Source organism: Nilaparvata lugens, chromosome 1 (assembly GCF_014356525.2).
Source record: "Nilaparvata lugens isolate BPH chromosome 1, ASM1435652v1, whole genome shotgun sequence".
NCBI classification, from domain to species: Eukaryota; Metazoa; Arthropoda; class Insecta; order Hemiptera; family Delphacidae; genus Nilaparvata; species Nilaparvata lugens.
Genome location: NC_052504.1, coordinates 63,325,606 through 63,346,490, shown reverse-complemented (window position 1 = coordinate 63,346,490; position 20,885 = coordinate 63,325,606). Strand labels below are relative to the sequence as shown.

Below are 20,885 nucleotides of genomic sequence, written 5' to 3'. Positions count from 1 at the left end.
ATGGAAAATGATGAAGACGAACCTTTCCAAGGTTTCGAAAGTGGTTTTCGTGGTTTCAATCATGACTTTCAGGATCTCGAGAATAACAATGATCTCGATGACCCCGACGAATTTGACATGGACGAACTGCTTAGATTTAACACTAACACAGACATTCCCTCAGTAGACACCGTCACACTTGACGATTTTCTTCAACATGTAGGCAAATCTGCCGAACAAACTAACAATTCCGATCGAGATAATATTGTAAATAATGATAATGATGCTAATGATAATGATGATAATGATAATGATGCTAATGAACAAGAAATTGATAATCGTAGTCTAGTTACAATACATTCACAGGAGAGTTCGAACGAACAAGTAGTTATTGCGGAAGATGACAAAATAATCAATGTTGAACAAAATCAAATCATTTTAGAACGTGGCAACAAAGAACCTGTTATCAGAAAAGTTTTTACAAAAAACAGATTGACTCTATATTTTCAAAGTTCATCCACTCCTGAAGAAATAAATGATGTGTGTATACAATACTTGAAACCCAACACACTTTATGGGATACTTTGCTCCAGGACAGGTGTATTGGAAAAAGAATATGAAATGATTTTTGAAAATTTTAAGAATGTTATCATTGCTAATTTTAATTCTGTGAAACTTAGGAGATATAAGAAACTGAATTTGGATATAACTGATTCAGAGGAACAAAAAGAAGTTGTAACCAATTATCATGTAGGAAAAACGTATCACCGTGGAATTAATGAAAGCTATAACCACATTCGAAGAGAATACTATTGGCCTACCATGCTTAAAGACATTACAGAATATATAAATAAATGTTCAGTATGTGCTAAAGTGAAATATGATAGAAGACCTGTTCAAGTTGAATACAAAATTACCCCAACTCCTGACAAACCTTTCGAAAAATTACAGATTGACACGTTTCAATACAGTAGAATAAAATTCCTCACGATAATAGATTGCTTTTCGAAAAAACTCATGGCATATCCACTAACAAGTTTGAACCAACTTGAAATACAGTCTTGTTTGAATGATTACTTTTCTCTATTTCCATGCCCTAAGACAATCCAAATGGATAATGGTCGTGAATTCGATAATGCTGGACTTCGAGATTTTTTGCGTTTATATAAGATAGAACCTTATTATATAACACCGGGACATCCAGATTCCCAGGGTTTATTGGAACGAGCACACTCGACACTCATTGAACTCCTTAATGCTATACAAATGGAAAATAAAAACAACAAACCCGAAGATAATATGAAACTTGCAATTATCGCATTCAATAACACAATAAATTCAACCTTGAAACTAACTCCTATGGAAATGACTTTTGGTGTATCGAAAAATCCATATGTTGATGAAATAACGGAAGCCCTTATTGCTGAAGAAAGAACAAACGCCTATCTAGAAAAACTGAAAACTATTCACAAACTAGTAAAAGATAAAGTAGGACAAGAAAAACAAAACAGAACTGATCGCTTAAATCAAACTAGAGAAAAAGATTTTGAAATGCCTAACGAACCCTTCATAAAGACAACGTTTAATAAAAAGGACAAACCTAAATTTTTCAAAGTGAAATACAATAAGGAAACTCAATTAGCTACTAATCCAAGAGCGATTCAGAAAAGACCCTTCAAACTTCACCCGAATCGAGTGAAGCGAGCTCGAAAGAAAAAGAAATCAACTAATTTATCTGTTTCAGGTAACAATGTTTCTTCTTCTGATGCTGTTCCTAACACCAGCAAACCCGTATAGATTGACTGATCTAAGTAAAACATCAGGCATCACTCCTATCAAAATTCAGGACTCGTTCATAATAAATGAAACCTTCACATACATGCATAATATTAATGTAAACATGTTGCGTATCGAATTAAATACAATCAAAAGAACAATATTCACTTTGCGTGAACACAATATCGATCAAGGCCGTCTAGACATCATAACAATGCATTTAAAATACACAGAAACAAAACTAGATCACATCAATATCAGCAAAAATAGAAATAAGCGTGGACTTTTCAATGGACTTGGCTCAGCTATTTCATGGGTAACCGGTAACATGGATGCGAACGACAAAGAAAAATACGACAAAATATTATTTCAAGTTCAGTCAAATGAATACCGCTTACAGCATAATATTGAGAATCAATTTTCAGTAAACAAAAGGCTCATTGACGATTTTAATGCTGATGTGAAAAAGATTCATGGGAATAATTTGAAAATTATAAACTATTTCAAAACTCTCTCAAATGAAACTACGACTGTACAGCTGAACCAGCAATTTTCCCTTTTATTTAGCTCATTAAGTTTGCTCTTTAATAAAATAAGCGATTTAGATACTAGTTTGGAGTTTTGTAGATTGAATATTCTACATTCTAGTATATTATCCCATAAAGAAATAAATAATATTATTTCTGAATCTAATGTAAAATTGATTTCTGAAGAACCAGAAGTATTATGGCAATTAGCAAAGGTACACTGCTCAATATATAAAGAATATATATCCTACTTCATTGAATTCCCTTTAAAATCACCTACTTATGAAACCTTCTTCTTATTATCCTATCCTGTTTATCGTAATACTGAAGTTACCACCATTCATGAATATCCTTCCCTTATCCTGAGATATGACGAAATTTATCTGGTAAATGTGAATATTTGTGTGACAACTACTACTGCAGAAATGTGACAGTGATAAAAAATAAGTGTATAAGTGAAATGTTAGAAGATAAGAAATTAGAACACTGTAAACAATTAGTAATTAATGATTCTGCTTCTTTTGTAAAATTCATACCAATTATCAATCAATATCTATTGTACAAAATTGACAAAACTATTATTTTATCAGACAAAAAGAACACTACATTATATCCAAAATCAACTCAATTATTGTATCTTAATAAGTCAGAACAGTTATTCGAACATCCTAAAATACATGAATACTGGGAAAGTGATATAACAATCCCATCTGAAGTTCCATTTCGTAAATTGAAAACAAACTTTTCATTTGATATTATACATGAAGCAAATATTAAGATTGAACCACTACTAGCAATAGAAGAACTTAGCATTGTAAAACACTGCTTTTGTTGTCAGATCACATTTATTATTTAACTTTCAAGACTGAAGTTTTGTTTTAAAACCAACACAGCAGAAGACACGGTTTCAACACGGAACTGCAGATCTAAAAATAAAGTTGATTTGACTACAAAAATAGTGTTTTTTAATCGATGTTGAATTGATCACGATTACTGATCACAAAGTTATTAGTGTAATTACTCAATGAATTTAATCGAACTATTCAGAACACATCAAGTCTCCAGTTACTATATTATACTATATACAGTTACTATGAAATTATAAAAAGCTAACTAGTTTGTAGTCAAAACAATATTCTTCATTACGTTAATCTTGAGACCAATATTGATGGTGTTTCCATAATATATTCATTCATCCAATCAACTTTCACAATAATAATTATTATCAATCGAATGATTTCAACCCTAGATTTTCAAGTGACAACGGGAAGTTGAGTTATACCTTTGAAATGAAGGAAAAGTTGTATGCAAGCACTATGGTGCAGTATCTTTGTTTTTCGTGTATCAACTGTTAGAAACCATTCAGGAATTCCCATCACTTCATGAATATCATCCAAGAACTGAGATCTGGAAATTGAAAACATAGTCAAGTGATGATAAAAATAACATTGACGCATGCAATAATACTAAACATTTTGTAATCACTCGTGAAATAATATACAATCAATTTATTTTTAATATAGTAATTTTCATGAATAGAAATATAGAATACAGCAATCAGATCAAGACTGGCGGTTTGCGACAGGCAACTAAATTTCACGGTAAATGAATTAAATGAATTAGTAAACATAATTCCAAGCTGTTTCATTCGAAATAAAATCATTAATAAATTAAATCAATAAATGGATTATTCAACATGTACCAACATTGAACATTTTTGAGATTTTTAGGCTTCGTTTTGATTTGCATTCCTTCACCTTTCAAATTAATTTCATTATATTGTATTCATCATACTATTGTTTTCAAATCCGTAAGCTTTCTCATAGTTCCCTTGCCATTCATTCATAAAACAAATGGTTCATCCGTCATTTGTATCATCCATTTCCCCCCTAATTTAATTAACTAAAAATCATTTCATCGGGTATTATTATATCATGCTTTGAGATATTGTATATATTCTATATTGATTATGTATGTAATTCGAAAAAAATGTTAGTTTTCCTGCGCTCAGGCTTATTACTCTGCAGGTTTTTTTATTATTCTGTAAAATCTTAGTTCGCAAGATTTTATTAGATTTTATATTTTATTTTGTATTATAGCAGAAAGAAGATAAATTTTATTTTGATTTAATTTGATTTGATAGATCAACTACTATCAGTCGAGGATAATCTTTTTTGATTTAATAGTGTCAGTTTAATCACTTTGTGATACAAATTGTGAAACAATAATTGTTGTAGAATGCGATGAGATTTTCTTGAATAATAGATTCATACTCATACTCATTCATAAATTCCTACCAAAAATCCTGATTTATTTATTGGAATATTTTTTCAAAACTAATGACAATCACTGTGAACGTTCTAGAGCAATTTACATACGTTTGGTGCAAAAATAGAAATGTTTTAAGAAAGCAAGTGGGGCTTGGGGATATTCGTGGTCAGTCCAATGAAATGATAATATTCCACAGAGATAATATTTAATGTTTAGTCATCATTCAACAATAAACATTATTACGATCAAAAGAGATAAGTTTAGAGAGGAACAGTATGTACAGATGAAATTATTTTTATAACTGGCAATTCTAGATACCCTTAAAATTATTATTATAGATACCCTTGAAATTGAGCATTCAACGCTTCATTTTAAGCTTGATATGGAATTTCCTGGCGTATAAAATTATAATAGATGTTGGAATGATTATCACGCTTACAATAAGCTAGAATATGACCACGTTTTTGGGCATTATAATAATTAGGTAGTTCCATATGGGTTAATCAAAATGAGTGGAGATAGAACAACGTACATGACCAAAATTTAATTGCAAAAATGAAGAAAGCACACTGTCTTTCATTAATACTCTCCTACACCAAGTACTAATTAATACTCGTACTACCAATACTTTCATTAATACTCTCCTACACCAAGTACTGATTAATACACCAAGTACTACATTAATACTCTCCTACACCAAAGAGAAAAATCAATAGCATGTTATGCTTACACAATGAAATTCGGTGGCTTTCTCAGATTAACGTATTTTATCAAGTCTTTATCCGGCTCAATGTTGGCACACGCAAACTTGTTGTGGCCGAATTCTTGGTCCAGAATTACTATGGAACGGCCCATTGCAGAGACATCACCTTCTGAAAATTGTATACGAATAATAAAAAATGAACATAGCATAACAAATATTATTACAAAAAATGTCTCAATTCGATGCACTGTCTATAAGAAGACTTTCTTGACTGTAAATTACAAGAACAACAATCATAATTACTGTAAACATTGATATTTCATGTATATAAAATTGTTAAAGAATTAATTAGACAGTTTTGAGCAAGATGTCACTTGAAACTAGTGTTAAGCTTGTACTCAGGGAGTAGCTTCAACTAGCTGCGGGGATAGGAAATGCCCGGAACACAAATGTGCATGGTATTTCTGAATCCGTGTTTCCGCTACAGCTTAGTGAAAGCATTTCTTTTTCACGTGTGCAGCGTTACTCCTGCAGGATTCCATAATTTGTTTAATGTATAATTATTTTCAATTATTATTCCTGCTAACGTTTTGCTAACTTCATAATCAGACTGAGATACAGGCAAAGGATTATGCTGGACAGGTAAAGGGTAAGAAGCAGCTGAGATGTGATTGTAAGAAGCTGATGAGACACCAGAATATAGAAGAAAGTTATCAGTAAAAGCTAGAAGAAAGTCTGAATGAACATAGGAATATGAGAGATGTGTCTCTTTTCTCCATGAAACGTGGAGGGGCATTGGAGAAAGTGTGGTCAGGACTGCTCAGGAGACTATTGGATATAAGAAAAGAGAAGTTAGAAATGCAAGGATGGATGAGGAATGCTTACAAGCTCTTGAAGACAAATCATCCAAGAATGAATATGCTGAATTGGAAAACAAGAGCAATAACAAACCTGTTCCATGAAAAAGAACGTATGCCAGACAGCTCTGGCATAATGGCCTTTGCTCAAGCAAAAAATGCGAGGAAAATGTATATGAGAATACGAGAAGGAAAGGCTGTATTTCAACCAGATACACCAAGTTAAGAAAGTTGAGGAGGCTATTAAATCATTGCAAAATAATAAGCCCTCAGGGGAAGATGCAATAGCTGCAGAAGTGATAAGAGCTGGTGGCCCACCCCTTCTAAAAGCGTTGCACGATTCAATTACACAGATTTGGAAAGAAGAAGAAATGCCCGAAGACTGGCGAATGGGTGTGATCTGTCATATCCATGAGGGTGGAAGCAAGACTGACTGATCAAACTATAGAGGTATCTTCCTATTAAGTGTTGCTTATGAGGTCCTGACTAAGATAATAGCTGGAAGACTGAGGTCTTACATGGACGAGATTATGGGGGACTATCAGTGTGGATTTAGACCAAACCGATCTTGCACAATATGCACAATCTTGTGAAAAATTATACATCGATTATAAACAAGCATTTGACACTATCAATAGGAATAGTCTCTTATCATCTATGTTGGAATTTGGTATACCTTTTAAACTAGCAAGATTAGAGAGGATGACGTTGAAGGGTGCAAGGTACCGAGGAAAAATACAAGCAAGTCTGTCCAATAGTTTCATGGCATGTAATGGACTGAAGTAAGGAGATGTTTTCTCAGCCATGGTTTTCAACATAAGTTTGGAAAAGGTGATACGTGGTTTGACAGTCAACCCACATGGAACCATCATGGATAGAATACTTCATTACATGACATATGCAGATGACGTGGTTCTGATAGCCAGAAACAAAAGAACACTACAAGAAGGTTCCACCTAACTCTTTTACCAACTAAAGAATGAGTTCGAGGGAACAGGTCTGACAATCAAAAATTCCAAAACATAATTAATATATGTATAATAGCAGAAGAAATGCCCAAGGTCATGAAAGACAGTTTGTCATAGGAGATAGTAGTTTTGAGAAGGTTGAGGAGTTCAAATATCTGGAGCTGTAATTTCACACAAGAATGAAGTCCAAGTTGATATGAAGGCCAAACTTTCAGCCGGGAATAGATGCTACTATGCACTGAAAAAGTTCCTCAATTCCCAACTTATATGAAAAAAAAAACTAAAAGTGCAAGTGTATAACACTGTAATAAAACCAGTCGTGCTATATGGAACTGAAACCTGGGTACTGTACTAACTCGGAGGAACAAAACCTTACTCAATGTCTGGGAGAGAAAGATACTCCGTAAAATTTACGGACCTATCTGTAATGCTGGAGAATGGAGAATCCGCGCCAATCAAGAGCTGCAAGAACTTTATAATTCTCCAGAAATTGTAGCTGAAATAAAGGTCAGGGGTCTCGTTGGTTAGGCCATGTAGAGCGGATGAGCGACTCAAGGAGTGCAAAGGATGTCTACAGGATGAATCCAGGTGGAAGGAGATTGAGAGGAAGGCCAAGACTGCGGTTGATCAATGATGTTGAGGCTGACCTGAGGCAGATGGGTATCAGAGGATGGACAAGGAAGGCACAGGATCAAGATGAATGGAGAGGAGTATTACGGGAGGCCAAGACCCTAAATGGTCTGTAGAGCAAAGGAGTAAGTAAATAACGGTTTGTAGAGTATGACGGAATCTATTCTGAGATCGTATGTATTAGTATTTTTTCTTTCATAAGTATCAATGATTACTCTACTATTATTGGAATGATTTTAACTTGAGTTGGCAATTTTTTTCTTATTAAAGTTAATGCTCGAAATTATTTTCTAATAATGTGTTTCACTTACTCCAAGGAAATCTAGGGACATTTTCGAAATGTGCTGTGAACATATATCTTAATTAATCTAACCCAGTGGTTCTCAAAGTGTGGGGCGCGACCCCCAAGGGGGGCGCGATGAATGCTCAGGGGGGGGGGCGCAAAGCTTGGTTGGAAAATGTTTTTAATTTAATTCTAAAATAATTACGATAAGCAATCTTTCTATTTTTTATATTTCATTTGTGTGCAGAAAAAATAGACAGCTCACTTACCAAGTGGCAAATTGGGGTCTGAGAATACACTTCTTTTGCCTCCAAGATCAATATGTCCAAGTCTGCCTGAGAGATCTCCCACATAACATCTCAGTGGGTGATCAGAGCCACATTCTTGTTTATATAAATCTCCCTGGAAAATTATGAATGAGTTTCACACACGAGATTCATGAAATATCTTTCATTTGAAATTATACCTGTTTTACATGGACAAACTTATGGCAGAATGTGTATGAATGGACTAATGATTTATTAGATATAAAAATAACAAATTATACCTACAACTTACTACTAATTTCTACAAAGATTAATGTGATTGTATTTTTCAGTTAAATTTTTTTTAGTATTTAAAACATTTAGTATTCTCAACGGTTACTAAAATATTCAAATCAATATTTTAGTAAATGTTTTGATGAATACCGAGCTGGTCGTGAATAATACATACCAACTTTTCCATGATTTTTTTATCCCAAGTTAGAATTACCTGAGTTTTGAAGGTATGACCTCATTTTTTAGAACAGATCTGTAACTTTTGAGTTTTTATCCTTTATCAAATTTCATCACATGCTTGTTCATTGGATTATAAATTTTTTAATCATTTGTCATAACGTTACTCCAGAAATGTCCACAGTAGAAAATTATACAAGATCAATTAACACAAAAAATATATAATCTAATCTGCCAGTCCAACATTCGACATCGAAATGGTACTAATATTCAAATACGGTGGAATCACATCACTTTTGACGTTTTCAGGACCACTTATTCTCTGTTCTATCATATTTATCAATACGGTTAGAAGAAATGAAAATCTTACATTCAATGGATCCGCTAGTTGAGTGAAGTAGGGATTCCAAACATAACCTCCGGCAGTGCATCGCGTCTCCAACACTTTGACAGTAGCATCAACACCCACTGCGTTCACATAGATCGCCCAATTATGATTCTTGGTCTGCAGACATGAAAACAACAATCAAAATCAACGCCTAATAGTTCATATAAGTTTTCACATCTACCATGAAAATTTGCAGCTTGAATCAAATTTTAATAATTATACATGTTGGATACAGTACACAGGAAATGGGTATGTAGGCGCAAGAGTACAAAAAAGATAGTCTATTATGCTATCAATATTTTAATGAAATATTATCCCAAATTGAGCCAAACATATCTCATCACTTGATTTAGGGATTGTTTTCTCCTATTATAAATTTATTTTGCAATACTAGTAAATTTATTGTGAAGGCAGTCCTCAGAGAGAAAATAAGTGACTGTAAGAAAAATAATATACAGCCGAGAAAATGGAATGGAACATTGAAATGGATGGAATTTAGAAAATTAAAAAAATGAAAGGTACAGAGAAAGGAAATGTATAGAAACAGAATACGTGAGGAAATAAGGAGTAGAGGTGAAAGGGAAAGCGTAGAAGAGAACTGGAAAGTCATAAAAGAATCGGTAAATGAAGTGGCGCAAAGGAAATTCAGGTCAGGTGAATAGAGTGGGTAGAACAGAATGGTTTGATGATGATTGCAGAGTAGCTATAGAAAGAAATAACACTGCACGTATGAGAATGATACAAAAAGAAACCAGAAAGAATTAAGAAAATTACAAAAACGAAAGGAGAATAGCTGATAAAATCTGCAAAAGAAGAAAGAGAGAAAAAATGAAGCGGAATTTGGAATATATTGAGGAAATAAGTAGAGTGAGTGAAACCAAGAAGTTCTACTTAGCGTTGAATTAAATGAGGAAAGGTTTGGGTGATGAATATGGCTGACGAAAATGCATTAAAAATCTATAATGGATCTTTGAAAGATCCATGCTAAGAAAAATTAACGGACCCGTCCAGGTTAATGGGCAGCAATGGCGAATAAGAAAAAATGAAGAAATAGGAACATTAATGAAAGGAGAAAATATAGTACGCTTCGTTAAGTCCCAAAGAATAAGGTAGTTGGGGCATGTGATGAGGATGAGTGAGGCTAGAATGGCCATAATAGTATTTAATAGAAAGTTGCATAGCAGACTTTTTTCGTCTGTTAGGCCAAGGAACAGGTGGTTGGACCTGATGGATGACCTGAGAGAGATGGGGGTGAGAGGATGAAAAGAAAGATCCATGAACAGAGAAGAATGGAAGCGTGTTGTGAAGGAGGCCAGGGCCCACCTAGGGCTGTAGCACCGGATAAAGAAAGAAATAAGAAAGAAGTAAATTTATTGTTAAATTGAAAGGTAGCTTGATAATTATTATTAAAGTACCGTATTCGCAAAAATTATTCCAATAATACATTTGCACCAAGAGCTTTCAATGAATTGAATAGAATTCCATTCAGTCCAGTCAATGGATGCTCAAAAAAGGGTATAGAAGTGAAAGTTTGAGAGACAATTTTCGACCCTGCAGTTCTGATAAGGGTAGTAAATGGTTAAGCATATTATAAGTCCCCACTCCTAACGAATGCATTTTTTTGTTTCTCAATAATTTCAAAAATGTTTCAATTGATGCTTTATTTATGACTCGTTTGGACAATAATTTTTTTTGAGTGGGTTCAAATTTTTGCTTGAGCTGGATTATCTGGGCTGAGTGATCGGACATTCCCAAGCCAACTGTACTACCATTGACACCATCTAACATTATATTAGTTATAACATTATCAATACAAGTGGATGTTTGTGATGTTATTCGAGAGGGCTCCTTCAAAATAAAGTCAAGATTATAGGAATTCGTCAAATTAGTAAACTCAAAGCTACTTGAAGTTTCCTTCAGCATGTCAATGTTGAAATCTCCACAGATGAAAAGCTTTCTGTTTTTTAAACCGAGCAGCCGTTCATAAGTGTCAAAGAAAAGTTTAATGTCACTGTTTGGAGACCTGTAAATGACTACAATAAGAGCTACTTGTTCAATACCTTTACCTTTCAGTTTAAATTCTATTGCAGCACATTCAAAAACACTCACTATTGTAAATAAATTAATATCATCCGGTATTCTGAATCCAAGGTCTTTATTCAAAAGTATACAGACTCCTCCTCTACTTTTAGATTTTCTGCAATAATGAGAAGCTATCTGATACTTGGACAGTGTATTCAAAAGAGAAATATTATCAGAAGTCAACCAATGTTCTGTCAAAGTAACAGCTAAAGGACTAATTTAACAAGTGAACAGCTGTTCGAGATCCTCAAGTTTGTTGCTTACTCCCTGTATATCCAATTCATAACCAATGGATATTCAAAGTTTGTTTCTTTTATACCCTGTCTGAAAGGATGTGTCCAGTCCTAAAAAACCCGATGGCAGTCGCCTCCCCGGAGTTCCCCTGTCCTCTAGTTGATCCCGACAAATAATCAGAAACAGAGCCTGACTCCAAATGCAAAGATGGCGAGCACGGCAACACATCATCAGCAACAGATTCACAAATTGATAGACGCTCACCTCTCAAATACAAATTCACTATATCCAATATTTTCCTGGTAAATAATTTTTTTCCCCAACTATTCATATGCAGACCATTAAAAGTATGGAACCTTCTCGGAATGTTATCCAGTCTTATCAGTAAAAGGTTTTTATCAGAGCAAATTTTCTCAATCGCACTATTAATTTTATCAATGAAAAAGTGAATAGGCAAATCTCTCGAGAGATCGTGTCTGCGTGGAATTGTACACAGAACCAAGTTTGTATGTCTTGATTCATTCACTGCCTCATTTAGTTTACCAATTAGTTGATCTATTTTGCGGTTATTACAATTCAAATCGATGCTATTTGTTCCCGCCAAAAGAACAACAAAATCCCTTTTTGAATAGAGAGCAACCTCCCGACTTGATACCAAGCGATCCACTATGTACTCCACAGGTGCACTCGGATATACATTGCCCATCACGCTTGAAATAGAGCTATTAGCATCTCTGCCAACAAACGAAGAGACGTGTCGACCATGACTACTTGAAAAAATGCTAATTTTAGAGGAGAAACTCTCTCTCATCCTTTCTTTTTTCCCAACTCGTGAAAACTGATTGTTATTGCAGTCATCAATATGATTATTCACCAGCTGCTTTTCACCTGTACCCCTTTGCATCCCTCCGACCTCAATACTGTTTGCTCGTTTCTTTTTACCTTTATCATTCCTTCTCGTACATTTTGTGGTACTCCCAGTGGATTGAGATAAAGCAACCATTCCATCATACAGATTTCGAGATTTATTACATTCTACTTTCAGGTCTGTCTTTTTCATGCAGTATTATCTGCTTCCAAAACGCTAATTGAATTTGTCATTGATTGCATCTGGGAACGTAGATCAGATATTTTTCTTCATGAGTCGTGATAGTGAGCCATCAAACTCTGAGCTTTGCATTTCATTTTTTTGTTTAAGTTGATCTATCTGTTCATTTAGGGTTTTTGAAAATTCAATCAGATCATCCCTTTGTTGCAACAGTTCCACTGAATGAATATTTAATGAAGAGCTCTCCTGGACTTTAACTGTTCTTAATGACGGAGTATTAACAGCCATATCGCGTGGGTGCCCACCTAGGATCATGCTACTATCCCCCATCATCACACTCCGAGACCTTCGATGTGAAGGATGAAGTTTTAGATAAAACATCGCTGTCAACTATTGAACTTTTATCCATCTCATGGGGCGTGGATGACATGCTTTGCGATGCTGGACTACTACAGCTCATAGTCGAATGATTGTGTATATTGCTCATCATTACTATTTCAGTTTTCAAAGACTTGGTCTTCAATGTGGCCAGACACCCAAGCTTATTGCAGCGCCAAGAAACGTTACCATTAATCATTGAGCGATCCTTTCTGAAGCTATAACAATGAAGTTATAACGCTGTTATAACAATGGAAGGATAGAATGAAATAGTGGAATAATGCATCAGATTGAATTTAAAGCTCTAAAAACCTTGTTAGTAATGTCGGTTGAACGCATTATTCCCAAGATATAAGCGACATTTTTTTAAATGTAATGGATTCAAGAGACATCTCGTGAACAATAGAAGATATAGAAAAAGTTGTGGGATGAATATTGCAGGAAACTAGCTTCAATTTTGTATTGAATTGTTATGTCCGTAAGATGCATAGTTTCCGAGTTATTTACAAGAAACAGAAAATGGTACCTTTGAACCACCCCAATCTCTTAGCACAGGGTGTAGTGGTGTAACAGGGAACTGCGGGGTCAAAAATTGACTTCCCCTTAGCCAAACTTCACCCTCTATAACCCTTCGTTGACTAGACTGATTACCAAAATGAAAATAGACAAATATTCACATATTATAATTAGAGAAACCACCTAAAACTTACAAAATTACGATCCATTTTTCCTGGATGACGAAGTGTAACTTCAATGACTGTATCACTCTTGCTGTTATCTGAGTGAATCAACTGTGTCTGAAAAATTGAATAAAACAATCAATCTGGTGACATAATTCAATGTATGTTTACTAATCTTCAATTACAAACAACTGAATACATCATTTATGATCTTCTCCACTCCTTATATAGCCTAAATATTATTTATGGGAATCACATGATGTATGATTATATTACAGCGATGAGAATGAAAATGAGATGAAAGTGATGAGAAATCAACCAAAACATGAAGGAAAATTATTGTAGATAATATTACAGCATCCGTAATTATACAAGTAAGGAATGAGTCTGGTAATTCAATTACCAGTATTTCAAAACAAACGTGCTATAAGAACTTCAAAAATAAATCAAATGAAGTATATACTTCTTATAAGACCAATAATCACATACGGCCAAGAAACCTGGAATTTAACTGCAGTTGATGCCTGTAAACTGAGAGTTTTCGAAAGGAAGATCATTAGGCGCATATATGGAGGCATCAATGACAATGGAGTCTGGAGGAGGCGGTCAAATGATGAAATAAATGAAATTCTAAAGGGTGAGAATGTGGTACGATTCATCAAATCACAAAGATTGCGCTGGGCTGGTCATGTAGAGAGAATGGCAGACCATCGAATGCCAAAAGCAATTTATAAGGCCAGGATGGATGGTAGAAGATGGCAAGGGAGGCCACGTAACCGGAAGAGGAGGATGAAGTGGAGGATGATCTCCAGAGGACGGGAGTTGTGGCATGGAGACGAAAGGCATGTGACCGTGATGTGTGGAGGGCTCTAGTGCGAGAAAGAGCTGTAATGTCAGAAGAAGAAGAAGAAGATATACTTATTATACTATGGTAGTTTTGCGTTAAAGTAAAATTTCTTACTAACAGAATCGAAGTAATATGTGCGGTAAATTAAATTGGGACATTTGTTTTTAATTTTGAAAGATCAGAAAAAATAAGAATAATGATGTTGATACTAACCATGCGAATATAACCCCAGGCAAAACCCAGAGGATGATGGAATGAAGCGATAGCTCTCAATTCTCTAGCCTCTGTAGGAGCATACCCTCTCTCAATTGTACCACATGACCATCTGGAAAATAATAATTGAAAAAATGAGATATTGAAAATAGTAGATTGATTAAAAACTACAGACAATCTTAGAAGACCTTGGGGGACTCTCTTTTTAAATTAATATTGTATTAGTTTTTTAGCCCAATAGATGAAATAAATAAATGAAAAATAAAAAATAGGTAAATATGTAGTCCAACAGAGCAATAAATAAATGATCAAATAAAAAATAGATGAATAGATAAAAAACTTGATTAGATGTGTTACTATTGGTTTATTATTTGTTGATGTTCTGTTGTTAACTGTTACATTCTACTATAACAATACAAAGATCACATAAAATTGAAGGAAATGTTCAAGGGATTCATTACTAATGAGTTTATTGCAAGGAAAGCATATGAGTTTTGCATTTATTGATCACAGGGATTTGGAACAATCACTTTATAAAATTCTAAAAGTACTCAAGTGATACTTGGTAATTTTGTGTAAATGTATAATTATCTCCAATTTACACTTGGTACAGCTGGTTGGTTTAAACAGTTTTAGAACTGAAAAACAATTCAGATAAACTCCCTTATAGAATTAGCTCAATCAGAACAGTAGTACACATTCATGAAAGTGAATTTAGTAAATTAAACCTGGTATGATCCTTCCTGAGCAGAACAATTGATCGACCCAAAATGCTCTGTTGTCCGAAGATCTGCATGGAAGAGTCGTTGTAGGCGGCCTGTTTGATGGCTGTTTTGTTGTCGAGCAGACCGAACTTCCCTCCGAGGTCACCGACCGGGTACTGGTCAGGGGTTCCCTCACCCGGCCGAGGAACGGGCCTCGCTGCTGTCTCGTACGGGTCGTACTGCGAGTTCAGAGCAGACTGCTCGCAAGGGAATTCTAGTTGCTCTTGAACGGGCATCTGTAATAAGATAACGGATCACTTGACAACATCTGCATTCAACTTCAATAGATAAATGTGTTCTGTAGTTGTGTTTTTTCAACAGCAGAACTTCATAATCCTATACTCATGATAAAAGAGCTGTACTATAAAAAAATAACATTTTAATAACTGAATTCAGATATTAAAACTATAAAATTCATATGTTTTCATCACATTCTATGTGAATAACAACTCAACTAGAGAGCTTCAGTAACTGCGAACGTCATAAGGTAAAGAGATATCCTGATTCACTTCAATGAATATCCCTAAAAATGTAATAGAAAAATGATAAATAATTATCATTAAGTGGTGAATCAATTGATTGAGGTTACCACACAGACTTGTTTCATGAAGAAGCAAATAAAAACTTTAATAATCAAATATACTATATTTTTACTTTAACCTTCTAGTCGTGACCCTGGGTTTTAGTAGGAACCCAGGCAATTTTTGTTTTAGTTATAATTCAGCTGCCGTTCGCTTTACTGCCTATTGTGACCAATGTTAATTCATTTCAGTAGACAATTAACCTTGGTATAGAGTTGCTCTGTGGATTGTTTTCGTGCGCGAAATTACGCTTTTCGGTCCCCAGGACCCCAAGGATCACGACAAACGTTAATTTATCATTTCTTTCAAATGTACATTTTTATGTTATAGTGATTGGATTCAAGCAGTCAATATGATATTCTTTATACATCTCTTTATACATTATGATATACATTTTTTTCAAATGTACATTTTTATGTAATAGTGATTGGATTCAAGCAGTCAAAATATGATAATTTGAGACTTCAAGAATGTACACATTGACCTCTAGATCTCTATTTCAATGACATTAGAGATGCTAGAGATAAATTCATGGCGCAGAATAAGAGTACTGACCCTGAGTAGGATGATAGTGAAACTAATGAACTTGATGTGATTCCAGGGACACTAAACCTCCCCCAAAAGTGAACTTTATATGATTATATTATGTTTTTAGTAGATTTTCATGTAGGTTTTAGGATCTATAATAGATCAGTGTAATTTCATGAGTTTTGCAAAGATTTTGCAACATGAACTTGAGGGTAGATTAAAAACTACCCTAAGAGTGAACAATGACCTATCTTTCTAGTAGTAATGACCTATCTATCACAGTATTCATCACTATAATTTTTGGTTCATTTTATATAGAATAATAACCAAACGTTACTTTTTCACTGTACTAAAATTCAGGTTTTCTCTAATTCATTTTTGAAATTATAATTAAAATCCATTTTTGCTTTCCACAAGTGCTCTCTGCACTCATAAGTATCTCTTGGACACATTGAAATAAAAAATAGCATTTTGCCTTGAGATATGATATATATAAAAATATATTCATGATGAAAAAGGTGCCTAGGACCCAGGCTCACGACTAACGTAAGAGAAACTTAGGGTCACGACTAGAAGGTTGAAATAACACATAAAACAAGTGCCAGTAACTAATATAAAACATTTAAAATATAACTCATAAGTAACAGATAGGGCCTAAGACTATTTTAATTGAGGAAAAGAGTAACAAGTGTTCAAATTTTATCCATACAAATTTATTAATGAATAAGGATGCTATTTTATCACCATACTGTAATGATCAGGAACTTTACAATATGCATATCATTACCACAACCAACAAAGAACCTTTGTACAATACATTTTAATTATTTTTTATCATGCTCAATCTATGAAGTGAAGTAGACTTCAATTTATTTCTATAAAGCATTTTCAAGCACCACGATAGGAAGGGATGAACTAGAGGAAACCTTTTCAAGAATAATTCAATGAAAAACAATAACAACGTATAAATATATCAACAGGAAGATTATGGATATAAACATGCAGGAAAAATTCAGCGTTCTGTCTTTGCTAGTTTAGTCTATTATACAAATTCAGATATGGGAACAAGTGTGCGCGTACAAATCAAAGTAACGGGTGTTTTTTAGAGGCATAGAACTTTAAATTGCAATAAAACAACAATGGATTGACATAAATTTTTTTTATCGGGAGATAATCTTTCAATTTAATTTTCGCAATTCATTTTAAATATTATTTCTGGCGTTTATCGCTTATCCGCATAGACCAATGACTTTACATAGCCCCACAAAAAGTGGTCTAGCGGTGATAAAACACGAGATCTTGGAAACCAATTCACAGGTCCAAGACGTGAAATTATCACCAATCGTGTCTTTCAATAAATCAATTGTGGCACGAGCTGTGTGAACCCCAGCTCCTGGACATCATGGTTGTTCAATCCAGTAATGAAAAAGTTAGTAATCTTCCATAAAGTGGATGGACACATATTCAATTCCTGTGCTCGATGGCGGATGGACTCATTCGGGTATTCCTCAATGCTACGCTCTACAGTAGCAATAGCTTCTTCTGTACGCACCGTACGGTGTCTGTGGGGATGCGAATTATCAATAAGAGTAAACGTGGTGGGAAAACATTCCATGTGTAATCGAATTAACTGATCTGATGGACGATTTTGTCGACGATAAAATGGATGTAGGGCGCGATACGTATTCCGCATAGAACTGTTATTTTCGATATAAAATTGCACTATTTGCAAGCATTGTTTAGGGGTAAGTTTATTCATGATAAATTGCCAAACGAATCTGAGAATAAATCACTTAACAACTGTTGAATCGGTGGCCATCTTGAACAGTAATGCCAAATTAAAGTTCTATACCTGTAAAAAAACACCCAAAGTAGATTCATGTTCAGACACAATGCATGACTCATCAATTTGGAAAATCTCTCATACCCCTAGAATACAAATCTAATCATATTTTTAACATTTATTCCAGATATAAATGTTCACTTGAAACTCGACAAATTTCTCCAAATCCAAATAGCATGTTACCGCTTACCATAAATGAAAACTTATCAATATTCTTCCTTTGGAATCAAGTGAGTTAACAAATCACTTGAAAAGAGCAGTTATTTCACTCAGCCAAGATAATAATTTTGAATTGGGACATCAATTGCATACATTTTCACAGTAGAAACTAGGTTAATAGCTAGTTAAAAATTCTACAAGTAGCAACGCTTTAAAATTGAACAATTAAGTTATCAATAGAGTTCATGTAAAAGAAGTTTTCATGCATTGTGAAAGTACAGTGCATAGTTTAGCATTAGGAGTTATTCATAAATTGGTTATATAATAGAACCAGTAGATTTTTCTCCAGTAATTTAGGTTGTGTTCCCATCACCCGTATCGAAACGTGATGGCTCACTTGATGTATATTGTAGGCAGATACGCCTTCTAGGTTCTCTATGTTGAACTCCATGTCAACAACGTCGTACTCTGTTTCTTGATAGAACTCCATCTTACCACTAACTGGCGTTTCGATCCCGTTTCCATACCAGTCACGGATTACAGCTTTTCGTCGGAATATTCCCGTTATTCTAGATAGAATAATTGTATTACGCAGATTACAGACTACATTCAATAAAAAGGATAGTATCAAAATTTAAGAAGTGAGGGTTATGATGTACCCTAGTTATACGTTACATAATTAGTACTGTATTATTCAGATATCAAAATGAGCAAGAACATAAAAAAAAGTATCAAACGTCAAACCATATTCGACTGAAATAGCTCAAAGCATGTATAAAACGTTGTTTTAATAATTAATTTAAATTTGAATGTATCAGATTTGATAGCTTTATGGATTTTTATTGATAAATCATAAATCAAATAGAAACATTTTATAACAAAGCTAGCAAATTGATAGTTTCAAGGACGTTGATAGAAGCCAATAAAGTATTTTTCAACTGTAGAAACTAAATAGCCTTGGAAGCGTTGGACATTAAATTTCAAGAAACTCGTTTTTGTCGTTAGAATTACAAAAAATTATGATAACGGAAAAATTTATTCAATCGAACATGTTCATTGCGATGATAAATTATTGTTGGAAGGAAATTACATATATATGTTTTGGAGAATAAAATATCAAACATAATATTACCTGCTGCAAGCTAATCGGTCGCCTCTTGCTTTGGGACCGTGGTCATCATAGATCACAAACGATCGTCCCACTACCGAGTTTGGCCCACTCAGAGGTAAATGATTATCGGTGAATAGCTTTCTTGCAATTTTCGCATTATTCTTCTTCCTTCCAGCTATCGACATGAATCCCAGCCTCTCGGATAAAGCACCTACTCTACAATAGCCAGGTCTCACGCCCTCCACACACTGCGAATCCGATGTTTTGTTGATGACATATACCTGCAATGTAAATCGCAACATCGATAAAGCTGGAATTAAAAATTCAAACGTTCATAATTATTTAGTAGAAGTATGTCCTACAATGGAACATCCGATTGACCATTTCGTGAATTAAGTGGAATTTTTGGCGAATAAATGTGTTCCATATAAGCATAGAGAGAGAATTATTTACAGGTAGGCGTGGAATTCCCAAAAAATGTATATATATAAATCAATTGTGAGAATTGAAAACATTTTCATTGACTATGTCTGTGTATACGACGTACTAAAACTATGAATAGACAAAATTATTGTGATGAAAATTAATAGATTGAAAATTTACAAATGTTTCAAGTTATTCAAGTTGCTGTGGATTATAGTGGTAGAAGAGGTAATATTAATTGAGACTGTTATTCAAGAATTTACTAGAATATTATGAAACAGCAAATTAGATCCTCTAAGACACAATCTTTAAAAAGTAGATAAGACCTATGTAGATGATATCAATATTGATAGATTTGAATAACGATTTTTTTATAATTTCTATTAATACTCACTATTAAAGTCACTATAGAAGTCACTAGGAGTAACCATTAACTTTGTTCTCTTATTCCTTATCCTCAAATATTAATTTTTTTTAGTCATCCAGTGAAGCATACAGTTCCAATCTACAATTTCACTACTTTAAATTCTTTCACTACACTTTTATTTAATACACTTTTTTCACTTCACTAGCACTACACCAACTCAAAGGGCTTTGTTAACTTTAACTTTCTTGTGAGTTCAGTGTTGTCTAGAAGTTGGATGACTTCGGTGTTTTCGTGTTGATGAAGGCGTGACTCATGATGGACTGCCAATCGTCTTATCTCACTGGTCACATAGGGGATATGCAGATCTCTGTGCAAATCGATGTTCCTTATGTACCAGGGCGCATTCACCATTATCCGCAGTACTTTGTTTTGGAATGTTTGAATCTGATTGATGTTAGAAGTTCTAGAGCAGCCCCAAAGCTGAATTCCATAAGTACCGACAGGTTTTTAAATTTGTTTGTAAATCAAT

At 34.1% G+C, this 20,885-nt stretch overlaps 1 protein-coding gene across 3 annotated transcripts in view; it reads right to left on the bottom strand.

Annotated features, from left to right (window-relative positions):
* Positions 1-20,885, bottom strand: part of LOC111053183 — a 341,346-nt gene that overhangs the window by 271,947 nt on the left and 48,514 nt on the right. For all 3 annotated transcript variants that reach the window (XM_039439163.1, XM_039439180.1, XM_039439171.1), the window contains exons 10-18: positions 19,588-19,847; positions 18,853-19,024; positions 15,309-15,580; positions 14,581-14,692; positions 13,551-13,637; positions 9,081-9,215; positions 8,264-8,396; positions 5,284-5,425; positions 3,565-3,689 (exon numbers count right to left, since the gene is read on the bottom strand). In XM_039439163.1, coding sequence (XP_039295097.1) covers positions 3,565-3,689; positions 5,284-5,425; positions 8,264-8,396; positions 9,081-9,215; positions 13,551-13,637; positions 14,581-14,692; positions 15,309-15,580; positions 18,853-19,024; positions 19,588-19,847 — 1,438 coding nt within the window. The remainder of the gene's footprint in view (positions 1-3,564; positions 3,690-5,283; positions 5,426-8,263; positions 8,397-9,080; positions 9,216-13,550; positions 13,638-14,580; positions 14,693-15,308; positions 15,581-18,852; positions 19,025-19,587; positions 19,848-20,885) is intronic.